Source organism: Pristiophorus japonicus, chromosome 10 (genome assembly GCF_044704955.1).
Source record: "Pristiophorus japonicus isolate sPriJap1 chromosome 10, sPriJap1.hap1, whole genome shotgun sequence".
Classification (NCBI taxonomy): domain Eukaryota; kingdom Metazoa; phylum Chordata; class Chondrichthyes; family Pristiophoridae; genus Pristiophorus; species Pristiophorus japonicus.
Genome location: NC_091986.1, coordinates 179970437 through 179990893, shown reverse-complemented (window position 1 = coordinate 179990893; position 20457 = coordinate 179970437). Strand labels below are relative to the sequence as shown.

The following is a 20457-nucleotide window of genomic DNA, read 5'->3' as shown; positions in this document are numbered from 1 at the left end:
AAGAATAGGCTGGATTATTCAGGTGATGCTGCCATTCTCCTTGGATCCTTGGTTGGCACCATCATAATGACTAAGCAGCATTGTAATGAAAGAAAGAAGGAAGAAGGTTCGACATCATCTTCCTGCAGATCTATGCTTGTAGTACAGGGATGAAGAAACATAGAAACATAGAGTAGGCCATTCGGCCCTTCGCGCCTGCACCACCATTCAATAAGATCATTGCTGATCATTCACCTCAGTACCCCTTTCCTGTTTTCTCTCCATACCCCTTGATCCCTTTAGCTGTAAGGGCCATATCTAACTCCCTCTTGAATATATCCAATGAACTGGCATCAACAACTCTCTGCAGTAGGTAATTCCATAGGTTAACAACTCTCTGAGTGAAGAAGTTTCCCCTCATCTCAGTCCTAAATGGCTTACCCCTTATCCTTAGTCTGTGTCCCCTGGTTCTGGACTTCCCTAACATTGGGAACATTCTTCCTGCATCTAACCTGTCCAGTCCCGTCAGAATTTTATATGTTTCTATGAGATCCCCTCTCATCCTTCTAAACTCCAGTGAATAAAGCCCAGTTGATCCAGTCTCTCCTCATATGTCAGTCCAGCCATCCCGGGAATCAGTCTGGTGAACCTTCGCCGCACTCCCTCAATAGCAAGTACATCCTTCCTCAGATTAGGAGACCAAAACTGAACACAATATTCCAGGTGAGACCTCACCAAGGCCCTGTACAACTGCAGTAAGACCTCCCTGCTCGTATACTCAAAACCCCTAGCTATGAAGGCCAACATACCATTTGCCTTCTTTACCGCCTGCTGTACCTGCATGCCAACTTTCAATGACTGATGTACCATGACACCCAGGTCTCGTTGCACCTCCCCTTTTCCTAATCTGCCGCCATTCAGATAATTTTCTGCCTTCGTGTTTTTGCCACCAAAGTGGATAACTTTACATTTATCCACATTATACTGCATCTGCCATGCATTTGCCCACTCAGCTAACCTGTCCAATTCATCCTGGAACCTCTTAGCATCCCCCTCACAGCTCACACCGCCACCCAGTTTAGTGTCATCTGCAAACTTGGAGATATTACACTCAATTCCTTCATCCAATCATTAATGTATATTGTAAATAGCTGGGGTCCCAGCACTGAGTGCTGCAGCACCCCACTAGTCACTGCCTGCCATTCTGAAAAGGACCCGTTTATCCCGACTCTCTGCGTTCCGTCTGCCAACCAGTTCTCTATCCACGTCAGTACATTATCCCCAATACCATGTGCTTTAATTTTGCACACCAATCTCTTGTGTGGGACCTTGTCAAAAGCCTTTAGAAAGTCCAATTACACCACATCCACTGGTTCTCCCTTGTCCACTCTACTAGTTACATCCTCAAAAAATTCCAGAAGATTTGTCAAGCATGATTTCCCTTTCATAAATCCATGTTGACTTGGACCGATCCTGTCACTGCTTTCCAAATGCGCTGTTATTTCATCTTTAATAATTGATTCCAACATTTTCCCCACTAATAATGTCAAGCTAACCAGTCTATAATTACCTGTTTTCTCTCTCCCTCCTTTTTTAAAAAGTGATGTTACATTAGCTACCCTCCAGTCCATAGGAACTGATCCAGAGTCGATAGACTGTTGGAAAATGATCACCAATGCATCGACTATTTCTTGGGCCACTTCCTTAAGTACTCTGGGATGCAGACTATCAGGCCCCAGGGATTTATCGGCCTTCAATCCCATCAATTTCCCTAACACAATTTCCCACCTAATAAGGATATCCTTCAGTTCCTCATTCTCACTAGACCCTCGGTCCCCTAGTACTTCCGGAAGGTTATTTGTGTCTTCCTTCCTGAAGACAGAACAAAAGTATTTGTTCAACTGGTCTGCCATTTCTTTGTTCCCCATTATAAATTCAGCTGAAAGCCAGAAAAAAGTGGCCTCGATGGTGAGGAGATGGAAGTGATGATGAGTTATATGCCTGCGAAGCTGTATGCTTGAAGAAGAGGGATTCTACAAAAAATGGAAGAATTACATTAACATGGAATGGGATTTTTTTTTGACAGACTATGGAAGGTCAGAGATGTATCAGTAAGTAGAAAGGAGAGTGAATATGGTGCAGAAAGGTGGACCCTGTCAAAAGAACAGGAGTGAAGTTAGGATGTTTTTGGAACATATAGTGCAAGTAGGATCATTATTATTGGATAAGAAGCAATGAGAAGGACTTAACTTAGTTAACAGTGACAGGACAAAAAAGTACCTATTATGGCAAAAAATTAATTCAGTAACTAGTACACTAAAGAGAAGGCATCCAATAAAATGACCATGCTGATAAAACAGAGTAAATTTGCTTACAAACTACTTTTTGTTAATTCAAAATTATTTTTGACAGTGACTTATGTGGACAATCAAATCAATCTTAAGTTTACTTATTGAAATCTCTATGTATTATCATAACATTTCTTGTATTTTAATCATTTCAAAGCTGTCTCTCCAAAACCGTGGGCATATGATTCAGATCACAGGTTGCTGTTAAACTGGAGGAAGTGGTGATCGATTAATGTGTTATAGCTTGAGGGTACCTGTCGTTAAATCCTATTGTCCTTGCATTTTCAGCTCGTATTATCAAGGTCATTTCTCAGCCAAACATTACCAGAGAAATTGGGACAACCATTACCCGACTGATTCCATATGGTAGATACACATTCACATGCACTGTGTTTGCAGCAGCTGTTCCTTCTTTTCCTAACTGCTCTTTCCCTAATCTTTCCTCTTTTCTACCCTTCTCTCTCGAAGCCAACGGGCTTTGTGGAGGTGCAGGCGACTCAATTATTTTTCCTTTCTGACTAATGTTTATAAAGCACTGTCGCATATTTGTGGTGCAAATGAATGCCAAATAATGCACTGATAAATCTTTTAATGTGCAATAGGTCTCATGTCTTGGCAGGGATCTGTCTTTTATTAAACCTGAGAGATAATTTTATGAATTTATTTGTCTTGCCTGCTAAGAATTTACAGTACAGAACCTGATTCTGTGTCTCGTGTCTGTGTCTGCTCTTTGCTGAAGCCATCAAAAATCTAATTAGCATTTTCCCCTTAGCCCTATATCTTCCTCTGCTTCAAATATTTATCCACTTTTGCCTTTATATTTATTTATCATTGTCTCTACCTCCCTTTGTCAAAGCATCGCATTCTCCAATAACCCCCTGTTTAACCAAACTTCCTCTATTCCTACTCACAATAATAATTTTAGAATGATGATCCCCCCCCCCCACCCCAAGTCATTGACTCCCCAAACATAAGGAATGATAAATGGATCTAAAATTGTGATGAGCATGTACTTGAATTCCTAATATTTGCACGGACCGTGTTACCGATTTGCGCGGGGAACGTGAACTTGTACAATTATCTGTGCAATATTAACCCAGTGAGAAAAGGTACATTTTCAATGAAGTGGACACTTCTCTATATCAAAAGTAAAAATCAGCTATGTATGAAAACTAGTTTTATATAAATTTACGTGAAGTTGTAAACAAAAAGCTACTTTTTGTTGCCAGCATCACGGCTGATGGAAGTGGGGCAAGGCAGGGTAGGGGAGCTTTTCACATAAGAACGTCTGAAATAGGAGCAGGAGTAGGCCATTCGGCCCCTCGAGCCTGCTCCGCCATTCATTGAGATCATGGTTGATCTTCTACCTCACAACCACTTTCCTGCACTATCCCCATAGCCAATGATTCCCTCAATATCCAAGCTTAGTAATCGGCGCTGACCCTAATGTATTTCCTGGTGTCAGGTTACTATCATAATTTCAACAGCCTCCCACCAAGATTTCCACCTGTGTCTCACACCTCTTCACTGAAGTTAAGGAAATTGCCTGCTGCCATTGGACTCTGATTCCTGCAGCAGCTTCAAGGGCCAGGCAGCATTGTAACACAATCAGTTACAGCCTCTGCTGAAGAACTATCTTGGAAGCAATGGGAAATTGTGGCTGATGGAGCCATAATTGTGCTGGCTCCATCGGGGTGGAATCGTTACTGTGCAATCAGCATGTGGCTGAACCAAGAGGCACGAGAATCAATGGAGATTGATCAGTGGGCCTCATCATATCTCCACAGACGGCTCACCCGAGTGAAGACTTCAATTTTGGGCCAGCACCAGCCCTCAGGTAAGTGCCAGGTGGAGGGGTCAGAGTGGGCATGGGACACCTTTTTAAAATAAAAAAGCCCCACAAAAATTTAGGAATGGGACCATCGCCTGCACAGATTGGCTGTAGGCCATCCCTTTGCTAAATGAATATGCTTTGTGCTCATTTTAGGCCTAAATGTAGCTTTCTACTGAACGTAATTCACCTGTACTTTGGCCACCCTAGATATAAATGAGGGACTAGTAATGTTACATTGGTATTGTAACAAGCATGCTGAGGGTGTACATTTCTACTACCTCATGCTTTACCCATTGGCAATCAAAACAGTAAATATTCAACTACTCTTCTGTTAATGATATGGACAGTAACACTGTTGACAGTAGTAAGATGGCAGGAGACCAATAAAAACGATCCAATTTGACATCCAATTCATTTGTTGCGCAACTGAGCCTCATTATCATTTGAACATGCATTTGCCTTTTGTCCTGTTAAGCACGAGCTTGCAACCAAACTGAAGTGTTTAAAAACTGAAGTGATTAAAAATAAACCTTCTCGTTACCCTGACCTCAGTTGGCTTTTCAGAAATGGAAAATCAAGAGGTGTTCGATAAACCTGCAAGTCTGAGCCTAATTGCACCACTGTACTGGAACGGGATTAATACCCACAGAAAAACTGGTCTGCCTGCTGTTGACACTGGAAAAACTATTTTAAATGGGTTAACGTTGCTTATAAAATAGTGGGCCAAGGAATTTGATACAAATGCATGAATGGTAATACTGTATTGTGTAAGTAGATTTCCATTTTATGTTAGACTCAGTCCGACAAAGGAAATTCGTCATTTACTTATCAGTTTCAAGATTTATAGACTTGATTCAAGTCCAGGTTCACTCGACTTGAATCTGGAGGAGTGGATGCTAGTTAAATAACAGCACAAATATCTTTGCTTCTCAGAAACTAAGGTCACAGAAATTACAAGAATTGTTACAACTAAGCCAGAAATAAAAGTAATTAGTGGAAAGGTCATTCAAAGCGGTGAGTTCTTAATTAGTTATTATGATTATTTTTATCTAGTTATGTTAAAATGTATGCCATTCTCATAAGTAATTTTAATAAGTAAATATAATAGAAAATCAGACAGCAGTTCTCAACACTTAATCATTCTTCATTCATTCATTCATACTTACATATTTGATAGGATGGGCATCAATTTGATACTCCATGAAAAGTAAATTATGAATTAGTAAAGTACTAATAGTGCTAAGAAGGAAGAGGAGCACTGAGGGATGCATAGATAGCAATTGTAGGGCCCAGGAGGGGATGAAGAAGACTCAGAAGAGAAGCAGAATCAGACTCAAACATCGGTCCAACGGGCGTGCCACGGACTGGGCCGAAGAACGTGACCACGACTGCAAGTTCTGTGAGGTGTGCAGAGGAGGCATAAGAAGAGGCTATTGCCAGCAGGAGGCTGGATGGAAGTTGGCCAGTGAGGATGGCAACTGCAGTGCTTGGGCCAGTAGGAAGGACTGGGTGGAAAAACAGGGCAGCGGGAGCAGCAGAGGCAACAATAGCAAAGATCGCTACAAGGCCCAGAAGAAGTGAAGAGGAGATCAGACCCTGCAAAATATCAGAAGAATGTTGGGCAGTGGGAGCAGCAGAGACCAGTACAAGGATGGTGGCTGCATGCTGGCAGGGGAGAAGGTGAAGAAGAGACTGAGCCAAGCTGGACTGGCACTGGAATGCACATTGCGCAAATGGAAGGGACAGGGACTGGGAAAAGGGTGGGCCCAAGGCCTACATGTTCTGGCACAAGGATCGTGCAACGCAAACCAATTTCTAGCCATGTTTTAATCTAAATAATAAATAAGTAGAGTTTAAAGTTTTAATGATAGATGTGCCAAGAGTGGAAATGGAAAGCATGAGAAATTGGGAATTAACATTACAATTGAGTATACTGGTTGATTTACAATGGTATAATACCATAAAGGGTATTGATATTGTTTCAGCAGAGACTTAATGTAATTTTATTATTCTCTCTCTTTCTCGACGGTGATTCAGGAACATTTGACGGCGATGCTGACACCCTTGCCAAATTTATTGACGGAGGTTTGTAGTTTACTTTTCAAGAAATGTTCCAATTTGATAACTTATGATCAGTGTTGTGTACTGAACTAATTTTGACCGCATAAGGGGATCGGAAAGAAAATTTCCAATTCCCCCGCCATACCACACCCCCCTCACCCCCACCCCCAAATTGGCCTTGGTGTTTTGCCTCTCCCACAATAAAAAATTGTAGACATTGAGACTGCTGACTCCGGGCAATGCTTGGTAACCTTTTATGGTAGAAAGAGAAGTTTATTTTTGTAGATTTTTTAAATGGACAATGATGTTACATGTTTAAATATTTACAGAGCAGCATGTTGAAATTACATTGAAATAAATCCTAATTTGACATTTGTGCCTGATTTCCTCACAAGGCGAGTGGATTATTCTGCAGCAACAAAACACTGAGCTAGCTGTTCACACAAGGATACTGCAGTAAATTTAATTCTGATAGTACAAATGGAATGCCTTGTGCTGCCCAATCTCCCATGTTTTACAATTGAAGTGGCAAATTTAAATGTAAATGTCTGCCTACCAAAGTTTATGCATTACCTTTATTACCAACTACCACTGAAATGCGATCTGAAAAAGTTAGTTGTTCAATTAATGGTAAATAACAAAAAGCAGCAATGTAAGGCCACCATCCTCTTAAACACATGGAAGGTGGTAAAGGAAATAGAAACATAGAAAATAGGTACAGGAGTAGGCCATTCAGCCCTTCAAGCCTGCACCGCCATTCAATGAGTTCATGGCTGAACATGCAACTTCAGTACCCCATTCCTGCTTTCTCGCCATACCCCTTGATCCCCCTAGTAGTAAGGACTACATCTAACTTCCACCAACTTGGTAAGGACAGGACCAGCTTCCAACTGGTCTTGCCTTCACCAATGGTACTGGCAAAGATCCGTATATTAGCCATGATGTGCCCCCATTTATACCACAGAATTCTGCTTCCACAGGTAGCTCTAATAATGATGCTAGAAAGGATGAAGAAAAAGTACCATAAACTGGCAGGAGCCTGTTCTCATCAAAGGTCGTGGTATAGTCAGTAGCACTGTTCCCAGTTACTACCAGTAACAGAATGTAATCTTCTAAATCCAAAGACACTTCAGAGAAAAAACTGTCGGTGATCTAAAATAATCTTTTTGAGCTAAATAAGTAAGGATTAATTCGATAGCATTCATATATAGCTTGTTTTCAAGGCATCCATTGCATAAATCCTGTAAGTAGATATGGGATTAATATTCCTGCCCTCCAGCCCACAAATGCTGGGTAGGAGTAAAGCACCTTGTGTGCAGAACTTGCCCAGGCTCAGGACCAGGAGCACCTTCAATCTGAAGGGAATACCTGGTACAGACCCAACACCAGCTTTTTGGGTGCCCCTGCATCTAAGCGCCAATGGCCATAATTGCAGGAAATGGAGGCAGGAAGCCGGGAATGCCCTTGCCATCTCATGAACAGCTCTGTCTTGGACCTATTGATTTGTAGTTGCAGGCCCTGCTTACTCTGCTGTGGAACATCAGAAATCCGAGGCCTACATAAAGTGGGCAGAGGCCTGATTCCATGGCCTCAATTTTAGCTCTCCCTGCCTGGTTTCTGCTGGGGGCGGGACAGATAAAATGGAACAGGGGACTTACCCATTCTTTTCCCCACCCGCCACCCCGGATCTGACCGACTACATTTTAAATTGAAGGAGGCATGGACATCCACCCCAAGCTGGCAGGGTCTTCTATAAATATGCTGGTCGGGCTCCGATGATGTGATCGAAGCTGGATCTGCTATTTCAACTGGAGGCCTGAGCGAAGGAGTAGTGGTGACTTTCCCACCAGGCCAAACCTGCCGGGAGCTGGTTCGAGGGCCAGAGGAGGTCCAGCGAGGTAAATTGACTTAAAAAAAAGTTTCCTTGTTGGCCTGAAGAAGCAGGAGTACTTGGGCCTCCTTTGCCCTGGGCTTACCACCCCCTCCCTCCCCACCATCCCCTGATTGTTATCAGTGCTGGACTCTCTCACCACTTACCGGATGATTATTCACACGGATGCCCTGCCAGCCTGAAATTCCCACCACTGCCCGCCGACCAGGCAATGAATATTTCAATGAGACCCTGGAGTCAAATCCTACCTGATTTTCAGGTGATGAAGACGAAAATCTACCCAAGTGTCACTTCAACAACTGAGTAAAATATTATTTTCCTTTAATTACTGCCTGAGGTTTGTTCAGAAACAGTGGAATTCTACTAATGTACATCACTGTCTTGATGCACAACTATAGTGTTATGGAAATAGTGGGGAAATGGTATGTTATAGTGAAGAACAGTACTGCAGCGTTGGACTTGTTCCTCTGTAAATACATCAGACCCATGCCTTACATGGAGTAAGATCCGAAATGATCATTGAACAATGCAGTTCTGCATTGTGCATTCTCATTTGACCCAGACTGATGGGATAAAATCCTTTTTACTGTGACAGCTGTTAAAAGTTAAAGTTTGAGTTTGATTTTAAGTTCAGAAGACAAATCTAAATCCACCCCTCTAATACTACTGAAGTTTTTTAAGATGGAATGCTTCCATCAGTTCTTAGCTTGACGATTAGATAAATATCACAGGAAGAACTGGATATTTTGAAAATTGTTCCATTTCCTCCACCAAAACGATTACCCAGAAATTACCTCATGAGATATTATTGTATAAATGCTTTGTGCAATTGTCTGAAACTCTTCTCTCTACTACTTTAATGGAAGCATTAACCTATTAAAATAAATGGGTAAACATATCTGTTAAAATATACTACAGGAATTTAATATTAATCATTTGAATAATAATATCACATAGCTTAATTTTTAGGTTTATGTCTTGGCCACTCAATGACATTAATAAAATGTATGAATCTGATTTTTAAAAATGAGACTACAAGTGTTTTTTATCAGGTACAGTTAAAAAATCATTGCACTAAAAATCTTGGTAATTATAATCAGGAATTCAAATTGGCTAATCTTTTTGTATTTTCTATATATTATGTGCATCTTCATGCGGTAGAAGTAGTGAAAATATTTAAGATTCACCATTGACATCTATCTTGTCAGGAACAAAGTTCACCGAAGTTACCAGGATTATTGAGGGTGATCCCAAATTATTTGAGGATGAAGAAATCCAAAAACTCCTTCACGGAGGTGAGTGAGCTAGTGGCTCTGGCCTTTGCCTCCTGACATTTGCTGGACATTTGATACTCAAACACTGCATTTGAGGACGTCCTCAAACAGTCGAAAGAAACATTTCTCTAGTTTACTGACAAAGTTCTTTGGTACCGGATGTCAAAACACAGCCTGAAAAAATTTCTGCCGAATTCATTAACAATCCAAGGTTGCATTTGTTTATGTCCACTTCACATTTTTTCCATGGATAGTTAAACCTTACTTGTGGAAACCTCCATTTATCTGTATTCTCCATTTATTCCATAATACAAGGGAATATTCCTCTGTATTTACTATCAAAGTTATTGTACTCTGGACACTGATAAAAATCAAACACAACTTGCGGAGGCCACCATTTCTCTTTGTGCATTTATTTTTATTCATTAGCAAAGGTGTTTTACAATTGATAGTGGATATTCACTTCAAATGCAGATTATAGAAACCTTCCTACGCTTATGAATGGGTACAGTCATTTGTGTTAACTATTGAAGTTGTTTTCTGTGGATATCAGGATAATCAAACGCAGCCAATGGAAACCTCCTCCCCTACATTGTCCTTTTTATTAACAATCTTTGTATTCTGTGTCAAAATTATTGCATTCTGAATAGTGAATGATCAGTCCCTAATCATCCCCCCCCCCACCCACCCTCCCATTAACAATCTTTAGGCGTTTTCATTTGTATTTGAGGTTGATACTAAACATGGTTAGCTTAGAGAGTGCATGGCTAAAAGTGCTGGTATATGATTTTTGTGCCACAATCTGAGTTGGTTATATTGGTCAAGTTCACAAGTGGTGTAGCAATGCATCTACCACAGCTAGCAACAAAGTGCTCCATTTGAAGAGAGAAAATATTGAAGGTTGCGAGACTTATCCGCTGTCTATCACTTTTATACTACCCTTCCATTAACCATAAATATGATATAATTTGCTCATCTGTGAATTTTAAAGTAATTCACCAAGATGTTATTCACAGATTTTCAATATCAACAAATTTGTGTGCTCTTCGAAAGGCTAAACAATTGGGTGTTTTATGTCTTATGTTTTATGTTTTATTGGGTGTTTATTCGAAATGGGAAAAAGTCCACTTTACAACTTTGTGCTGGGTTAAACCTATCTGATTAAAGAAACTACAATCTTTCCTGTAGCATTGACAATGGAAAACAGAAAATTTGGTTTGTTAATTCTCAATAATTATAAGACTGGCACACTGTATGTCATTGAATAATTGGAGATTCTTCCACATTCAGCCAAGAATGACTTGGCTCAGCAACCTTCCTAAATGAAGTGATACCTTCCTGTATTGATACCTGCTGTACACCAAATACCAATGCTGTGTCATTCACTGTTACTTCTGCAGGCTCCTCATCCAGATTCACTAAAGTTACGATTGAGGGTGAGCCATTGAGCGAACATGAAAAAGAAGTCACCAGACTTATTCATGCAGGTTAGAGCATCCTCTGAAATTCACAGCATGTTTGCAATTATATTTACTCATACAACAGGCTGAGGAAGCTACTGGAACAAAATCAAAGCGATAGTGACAATTATGATCTCTTTGCATAGTGACTTTTTACTGAGGCCTTGTTGTAGTTTGTGGAAACTTTCAGGAAAGCTTAGTTCATAGGATCAGCCAAGTCCAAAAACTGTGCATTAGAGCCGCTGCAGTGACTGCAGGGCTGAGTTCACACTGAAGAAAAGTGCCATAGCTGTCACAGAAAGAAAGAAAGAATGACTTGCATTTATATAGCTCCTTTTATGACCCCCGGTAGAATCAAAGCACTTTTCAGCCAATGAAGTACTTTTGAAGTGTAATCACTGTTGTAATATAGGAAATGCTGAAGCCAATTTGCGCACAGCAAGCTCCCACAAACAGCAGTGTGGTAAAGATCAGATAACCTGTTTCAGTGATGTTAATTGAGGGATAAATATTGGCTATGACACCAGGGATAACTCCCCTGCTCTTCTTCAAAATAGTGCCATATGATCTTTTACATCCACCTGAGAGAGCACATGGAGCCTCGGCTTAACGTCTCACCCAAAAGACGGCACCTCCGATAGTGCGGCATTCCCTCAGTTCCTCAGCCACTCTAGATTTTTGTGCTCAAGTCCCTGGAGTGGGACTTACACCCACAACCTTCTGACTTCTGACAGCATGAACTGCTGTGATATTTTTTTGTGGTTAATTCCAGTTGTAAATAAATCTTCTTTAAAGAGGAATGAATATATAAAATGATATATTTGCACCCTGAAGCTATTTAGATTTACCCATCAGGTAGAACCAAATTAAATGTACCAGAGGAAAATTCTGATGACCAACATACAGTCGCTTGCCTTTCTCTTTACAGATCCTGACTGACCGTATATTTCATACATTTCTGCTTTTGTTTCTAATTGAATGTATTTTCTTTTAAAGAACCTACAAGGAGAATGAATTATGCTTTTAAAAGGATACCAGGTATGTTAGTCTTAATTACTTATAAAGATGCTGGATATCCTGTTCATTTTTCAGTGTGAGATAACTTTTCAGTGTTTGACACGGTGCTTAGGTTCTCCAATTGCAACAGAGCTGTCAGCCTTGTGTTTGGAAATTTGAAGCCAGTGAATCAAGGTGGTTTATGCTATCTATAAAATATGGGAAAGATATAGATTAGTGGTTTATAGAGTTTTTTCTGCAAATATTTTCACATTCCCAGGAACCCTCCCCATCCTCACTTCCAAAAGACTGGGGTAGCAATTCATCTTGGGCAGTCGGGCCGTATCAAATCAGTCGCCCGTTATATGCCCTGCCCGATATGCAGTTCCATTGAAGTGATGGTGAGAATGTGGAACTCCCTACAACATTGAGCCGAATAGCATAGATGCATTTAAGAGGAAGCTAAATAAGTGGATGAGGGAAAAATTAATAGAAGGTTATCTTGATGGAGTAAGATGAAGTAAATAGAGTGGGAGGAGCTATCGGCATAGAAACAATGGCCTTTTCTTATGCTGTAAATGTCATGTAACTCTATGTAATATACCGCAACAGAAATAACTGTCTGGTAAGCCAATAAATAAAGACATCTGATGGCAGATGAACAGAAAGCAGATAACTTCAGAACATAAGAACATAAGAAATGTGAGTTGGAGTAGGCCATTTGGTCCCTTGAGCCTGCTTTGCCATTCATCAAGATCATGGCTGATCTTTTACCTCACCTCCACCTTCCCGCACTATCCCCATATCCCTCAATTCCCTTTGTTCCCCAAAATGTATCTGTCTTGAATAAAATCAATGACTGAGCATCCACAGCTCGCTGGGATAGATAATTCCAAAGATTCACAACCCTTTGAGTGAAGACATTTCTCCTTAACTCAGTTCTAAATGGCTGACCTCTTATTTTGTGACTGTGACCTTGTGTTCTAGATACCTCAGCCAGAGGAAGCATTTTCCCAGCATTAACCCGATCAAGCCCTTTAAGAATTTTATATGTTTGAGTTAGATTCAGGGACCCCCTTGGAATTCCTCAAGAAACCCTCAGCTCCCAGAATCCCTGTTTGAAAATTTGTGCTATAAACCAACATCAAATTTCCTAAGAAATACAAGCTTATTAGCTCCACACATGCAATCAATGATTGTTTATGAACAATAACTTTCAATCTGATTGAGACATTTCAGTCATCTTATTTTAAGAGTTATATGTCTTAATTTTAACATCAATACAATGTTTAGAGCTAAATATATACCATGGCATGCTGAAATTTAGCATTTTTCAGAAACAGGATTCATTTTTTAACATCTTTACAAATTATGTTTTAAAAACCATTGGGCAGAAATTGCCCCTTTCTATAAGGCCCATGGCTGCCTGAAAGCGGTCATCAGTGCAGCGCTGATGACTTGCAGCGTCAGCCAATCCGCCCCACCTCCATTTCCGTCCCGCTTCAAAAAAAAGCACGAAGTGCTGAATTTCTCCAGTTTGGCCATCCCATGCAAGGGGGTGGCCAGGACACCTCAAGAGTGGTAGGTGCGGCTCGTTTTGGGCGGTGAGCAATTTCGGCCCCAGATCACTTACTGGGGGCAATCACCACTGTTAAAACAAGTGTGAAATCATAACAGACCCTAAATAAAATAGTGACATGTAAAATAACAGAAACAAAAGCAGTTTATAGAACTATCTACACAGCATTGTGCTCGTGCTCCTCTCAGCTCCACATTCAGGCAGGTATTTTTTTAATTACAGTTTTGTGCCGGCCTTCAGCGGTGCTGTTAAGGTTCGGCACTAGCTGCATTCAGGGCGGCCCAATTTTGCATGGGGGCCTCAAACAGCGGTTCGTTCCCCCTATTTGAATATGCAAAGGGCCGGCTCTGGACACCTCTTTTTCTGCCGCCTTCAATATGGTCAGTAGATTATTTCCGGCGTGTAATGAGCGCGTGCCCCGCCCCCGAAATCAGATGCTTATGCACCCATTTTGCACTTGAACAACGAGCAGGCGTGATCGAATTTCTAGGCCATAGATCCAGATTATTATGTTACCTACTCTCAAACACAAAATAGCAGAGTTACTATTTGTACGTAGTTTCTGGCTGATACTAAGATAAGAACATAAGATAAAGCTTTACAGCTCATCAAGTCCACTCCATCCAATATTCGTGTATCCTCATTCCATTATGGACTTCTCCTCACTCCCCGATCGCCACAGTCACTTGTTGACCTCTGCTTTAAAAAACATTAATTTCCTTCCCCTACCTCTCCTGGGGGAAAAGAATCTCACAATCCTATTGATCTATATAGCCTTCCATCCTCCTCTCAATAAATACACATGGCTAGGAACCATGCATTATTTATTTTGACATTGTATTTTCCTTTGTTGTTTGTCACTGCTCCAGCTGAGTTAGGTCTTGCTGAGACAGAGTCAATTTAAGAGACGACTTTGGAGATGAAACAACTTGGTGTTGAGGGAAATTATCTTAAAAGTTATGTTATTGTACACAATGTGGAAACAATATATTCAAGGAATATATTATCACAATAAATGTCAAATTCTGAAATGAGATATAGCAGTGGAATTGTTAATAAAAATTCTCACACAATTGAATTTTGTATGAGAAGTTCTTTGAATAATTATAACATTATTAGCACTGGCTAAAGAATAACAAAACAGCCCTATTGCATAGCTTGCTACTCATTTTACAAGAATGCACTTAACTGTATTTTCGAATATAACCTTAAGTACCATAATTTCCACATTCAGCTGGATCAAGAAGAGCAAGACAAGCATTGAAGAGAATCCCACGAAGAAAACCAATTCGATCTTAAGGAGGATTTGAAACTTTTTGCTATCTGAAAATGCAGGACATCCAACTGAATAAGAACAGTCTCATTTTAAATTGAGGCCTGGCCTACAGCAATCACAAATGATAAGGATGTCAGTTTTGCACATGTCGCAAACTCCTGTCAGTTTACATGAATGTTGAATAGCAAAAGTCAAAACATATTAACTTCCTATTTCACTATGTTTGACATTGAATTCTTGTAGTATATTTTAGAAACAAAATTGGATAGATTCTGGAGGCATTTCATTGGTACTATTGGAAAATTAAGTCAGGGATCTTTCAGAATGTAAAATGCATAATTTACTAAATAGGCATTTATTTGTTCCTTTTATTTCTGGTAACATTACTTTGTTTTGCCAGGTTAAAATTATGGCATATCTGGGGGGGAAAAAGCAACGAATGAATATGTATCTTCTGGTTTTCTCAGTAGTGAGATTATCATAAGCACAACGGGAATCTGTTCAAGAACATATCAATTAGAATTTTTTCAAAATAAACTGCTTAAAAAGATTAAAAATTAGTTTACGTTTTCTGTTTGTTTCCATTTTTGAAGCTGGGCTTAATAAATACGGATGGGGAATTGGCTAATGCATGGAAACTGATATGTCTGCATGGTTAAGAAACAAAATATTAAAATCAGTGCTTGCTCTAGTGAGTCTATGGGTTATTTCCAACATGCATTTTATATTAAGACATAAAAAGCTTTGCAGTCCTCAAGCACAAATTCAAGTTGTTCGTACTTTTGTAAATTGAGTCATATTAACTTTTTTCTGACCACTTTTTAAGAACTCAAGTTTTGTATCATTAAAAGACTTGTTCTTTATTTCTGCTTTTTGCAGTTTGAAGCATACCTTGATGCTATTTTGGGAAACCAACCTTGCCTAAAAATCTGTGGAAAATATGCTGAACTTGGTGCTTTTTTTGTATTCTCTTTGAGAAACAATTATTCATTAAAGAATACTTCCTCATGTGTGGTTTTAGTTTTAATTAATCCTGTTTTCTCATGTTTATCCATTTGACTGTAGTAATCATTCTATAGGGCTAGACTTTCCACTTCAGATCACTGAGCTAGTGCCCATATATCGCCCATTTTTTGGGCCCTAGCGATCTGAATGGAAAGTAGCTCTAAGACATTTAAGGAATGATTCCCTGATTGGGCGCTCCCTGGGAGAGCAGCACTTGCAGGGAATTCAGGTTAGGAAATCGTGAAATTTCAGTTCCTCATTTTTTTGTCTATTCATTTAAATGGACTGACAAGCTGAGGTTGCAGACCCAGTATTTCATAGTCTGTACTGACGAGGAGTTACATTTCTCACCGGAAGTTGGGCAATCAGCCCTTTAAATTGATCTTCATTATTGGGTTTTGGCCCTGATAGTAGCTGGGTGCGAGGGAGCCCGGTAGTGGCCGAAAGACCCGGCAAGTTTGGGGACGTGGCGGCTGTGCCGATCTTAAAATAAAAGTATGCAGACTCCCGGCCAATGCCCAGACAGATTGACAAACTGGCTGACGAGTGACAGCAGGAATTTGCGGCAGGAGGATGCAGCTGGGGAATGGTCCAAGCAGTTCGTGGGGGGTGTGGCTGTGATCGAAGGGTGGGGGAGGGGGGGAGGCACTGTAGATAGTCAGGAGGAGGGGGCTCTGTATATGGTCAGGAGGAAGGGGGTGCTCAGTATGTGATCAGGAGGGGTGAGTCCCTGTATGTGATCAGGAGGGGGACTCTGTATGTGATCAGGAGGGGGGGGTGCTCTGTGATCGGGGGGTGGGGGCGCTCTGTATGTGATCAGGGGGGGCGCTCTGTATGTGATCAGGAGGGGCGCTCAGTATGTGATCAGGAGGGGCGCTCAGTATGTGATCAGGAGGGGGGGGCGCTCTGTATGTGATCAGGAGGGGCGCTCCGTATGTGATCAGGAGGGGGGGGCGCTCTGTATGTGATCAGGAGGGGCGCTCAGTATGTGATCAGGAGGGGGGGGCGCTCTGTATGTGATCAGGAGGGGCGCTCAGTATGTGATCAGGGGGAGGGGCACTCTGTATGTGATCAGGAGGGGCGCTCTGTATGTGATCAGGAGGGGGACTCTGTATGTGATCAGGAGGGGGACTCTGTATGCGATCAGGAGGGGCGCTCTGTATGTGATCAGGAGGGGGGGGCGCTCTGTATGTGATCAGGGGGGGGGCTCTGTATGTGATCAGGGGGGGCCGCTCTGTATGTGATCAGGAGGGGGACTCTGCATGTGATCAGGAGGGGCGCTCTGTATGTGATCAGGAGGGGGGCTCTGTATGTGATCAGGAGGGGGGGGGCGCTCTGTATGTGATCAGGAGGGGGACTCTGTATGTGATCAGGAGGGGGACTCTGTATGTGATCAGGAGGGGGGCTCTGTATGTGATCAGGGGGGGGGCGCTCTGTATGTGATCAGGAGGGGGGTGCTCAGTCTGTGATCAGGAGGGGGGGGCGCTCAGTATGTGACCAGGAAGGGGGGGGGCGCTCTGTATGTGATCAGGAGGAGGGGGTCTCTGTATGTGATCAGGACGGGTGCTCAGTATGTGATCAGGAGGGGGGGGGGCTCTGTATGTGATCAGGAGGGGGGGCTCTGTATGTGATCAGGAGGGGGGGGTGCTCTGTATGTGATCAGGAGGGGTGCTCAGTATGTGATCAGGACGGGGGGGTTGCTCTGTATGTGATCAGGAGGGGGGGCTCTGTATGTGATCAGGAGGGGGGGGTGCTCTGTATGTGATCAGGAGGGGTGCTCAGTATGTGATCAGGACGGGGGGGTTGCTCTGTATGTGATCAGGAGGGGGTGCGCTCTGTATGTGATCTGGAGGGGGGGGGGGCGCTCTGTATGTGATCAGGAAGATGGGAAGCCCCTGAGGCTGGGGGTGGGGAGGTGGGGTGATAAAACTGCAAAGCACCTTTCGCTATCAATATGGATGGTCCACTTTGTTTTCAGTCAACGTTGGTGGAATATCCATTGTGGGCTAATTAAATCAGAAAGACATTGACCCTGAATTTCCCAGCGGGTTTTCCCAATCTTCTGCAGATCGGCAGAACTCCCAGAGGAACGACGTAATCAGCTGAAAATGTTCATTGCCAGTCAAGGACCCTGGTACAGCTGCAGAGCTGGCTTACAATGAGAGCTATGGCCCCACAAGAAACATCATCGATCTAGCACTCAGCGTGCTCAAACAATGCTTCAGCTGCCTGACCATTCCAGAGGAGCTTTGCAGTCGGCTCCATCAACACAACAGTGGTGCCCAGTGGCTGGAAACCCTCAGCCAGCCACCTCACAAAGAAATATTTGCATTTATATATCGCCTTTCATGACCATCGGATGTCCCAAAGAGCTTTGCAGCCAATGAAGTACTTTTGAAGTGTAGTCACTGTTGCAATGTAGGAAACACAGCAGCCAATTTGCGCACAGCAAGCTCCTGCAAATAGCAAAGTGAACATGACCAAATAATCTGTTTTTGTTATGTTGATTGAGGGATAAATATTGGCCAGGGCAGTAGCACCATGGGATCTTTTGCATCCACCTGAGAGAGCAGATGGGGTCTCTGTTTAATGTCTCATCAGAAAGATGGCATCTCCAACAGTACAGCACTCTCTCAGTACTCCACTGGAGTGTCAACCTAGATTTTTGTTCTCAAGTCTCTGGAGAGGAATTTGAACCCACAGCCATCTGACTCAGAGGCGAGACTGCTACCCACTGATCACAGCTGATACTTGCTACTGAGGCAGCATTGAGAAGAAGTTGTGACATTGAAATCGTACCCAATTATAGGCACCAAGGGGAAGCACAGTAAAACAAAGTGATGGTAAGCACACATTTGTTTTCATGACTGATGAGATATGTCAGAATGAATTTAGATAAGGTGGGGCAATGCCTGCAAGCAAGAGTAGCAGAATGTTTTCCAAAGGGGAGTCCCAGTAGTAATGGAAAAGTAAACGTCAGCACTTGAATGAGTTGATGTAATTGTCAAAGGGAGATCATGATAGATTGTCTGAATTTACAGTGGCATAGATTTTATTTAGCTGAAGATGTTCCTTTTGAATTCTGCCTTGTAAGTGGTTTCCCTTAGGTGTTTTTGACGCACAAGTTATACTAGTTCTAGACCTGGGAGTGATTACTGTACTGAACAGATGAATGAGTCACGGACCAATACTTCGGTCTCAACCGTCAATGCTTTATTAAAGCTACCTCAACACAGCAAAACTACAAGTAAATACAGTGACGATGCAGTACAGTTCAATACCCTGGCATGTCTAAACTGCCCCTATCGCGAAGTACCCAATGTCTAAACCCTCTGCTCGGATCCACAGTGTACCACCGAATCTGTACCGACTGGCTGGGCATACCCCTATGTTCCTTGCAGTAAAACCTCCCCACTAAAACCCTTCTAAGGCTGGGTTGGGAGAATGCACACCACCTTCTCATACAATGGCTGTGATCTTAAAGATGAGTAGGGAGGGATGATGCTCACCGATTCGTTGGCTTACTCGCTGCTTCTCCTGGTGAAAACGTGTCTCTTCTGGTTCCGTACTGTCTATAGTATCCAAGTCCCAGTCTCAAGATTAGCTTCAGAGTTGAATAACAAGGCTCTGGTTGCTCGTTGGTGGTTTCTTCTCTCCGTCCCAGAGAGAGTGCTCGGTCCTTGTAGAGGTAAAATAAGCGAGAACAAAAGAGAGAGAGAGTGATGGCCACACAGCCATCTTTTATATCCAAAGTCTGTTTGCTTCTTCTGGCTAAATCTGTCTGAGTGGCCCATGTGTATTCCAGTGATAGCTAGTGATGGGTTTTCACTTCCAACCAGTCTGGGTCTTAATGGCTTTCTTTTGTTCTGTTTTTTTGCCTCTCTGGGTTATCTCATTCAGGTAATAGCTTGATCACTGACCAGTTTACATCTGATCTATCTCTGACGAGTTCACATTGCTTAACAATGGACCCTCCATCTTTGTCCATTACCTGTGATGAGTTGCCTTCTCCTGGCCATTGTAACTTGTCCCAGACTACCCCCGCCCATCAGATGTGGATTTCGTGTACAACATGGAAAAATACTTGGGCCCCTTCCACAACAGGTTGTCAGCTCTTTCTGCAGTGAGAAATATTGAAATGCAATGTCCAGATAATGCCCATCAATCCTTGGGGAGCCGATGCTTACAGCCTGCAACTATCTGGCAGTTGCCAAAGACTTCTCGCATGGACCCAGGTTCCTGACAGGAGTCATGAGCCATATCCGGAGGATATATCGCTGGTTGCCCAACAACAACGTACATTTATATAGCGCCTTTAATGTAGCAAAATGTTCCAAGGCGCTTCACAGGCGCGTTATCAGCCAATCCCTTCCTATTAATAAATATGCCAGACTGGTGATGGGAACATGCAAGGCAATGTGGGTAAAGTCTATTGTACCTTGTACCCTGGGGAAGCCTGCCATGCAGGCGAAGCCTAATTCTCCATTGTCATGGTTCGCTCTTCCATGGGGAAGGAGATATAGGTCCTCCTCCTCGTATACAGATCCTCAGTGACCTCCTCAATCACGACTTCAGCAGCCTGCTGACCTTTTTGGCTTCAGTCACTTTCTACTTTATCCTCCCGGATATTAATCAGCAGTTTTTAGCAGATGGCAACATTGTGTAACATGTAGCAGACTACAGCGATGCAGGACATCCTAGTATGACTATACTGGAGGGCACCCACAAATCTATCCAGGCAACTGAAGTGATTT

At 42.3% G+C, this 20457-nt stretch overlaps 1 protein-coding gene across 3 annotated transcripts in view; it reads left to right on the top strand.

Moving 5' to 3' along the window:
* The window catches only part of LOC139275217 (periostin-like), a 90315-nt gene extending 74609 nt beyond the window's left edge, over positions 1 to 15706 (top strand). The window contains exons 17-23 of one of the 3 annotated variants that reach the window (XM_070892372.1): positions 2616 to 2693; positions 5095 to 5175; positions 6199 to 6246; positions 9322 to 9408; positions 10788 to 10874; positions 11844 to 11885; positions 14657 to 15706. In XM_070892372.1, coding sequence (XP_070748473.1) covers positions 2616 to 2693; positions 5095 to 5175; positions 6199 to 6246; positions 9322 to 9408; positions 10788 to 10874; positions 11844 to 11885; positions 14657 to 14721 — 488 coding nt within the window. In that variant the 3' untranslated portion in view covers positions 14722 to 15706. The remainder of the gene's footprint in view (positions 1 to 2615; positions 2694 to 5094; positions 5176 to 6198; positions 6247 to 9321; positions 9409 to 10787; positions 10875 to 11843; positions 11886 to 14656) is intronic. The other 2 variants (XM_070892373.1, XM_070892374.1) reach the window with 2 other exon arrangements.
* Positions 15707 to 20457: the final 4751 nt, after the last annotated feature.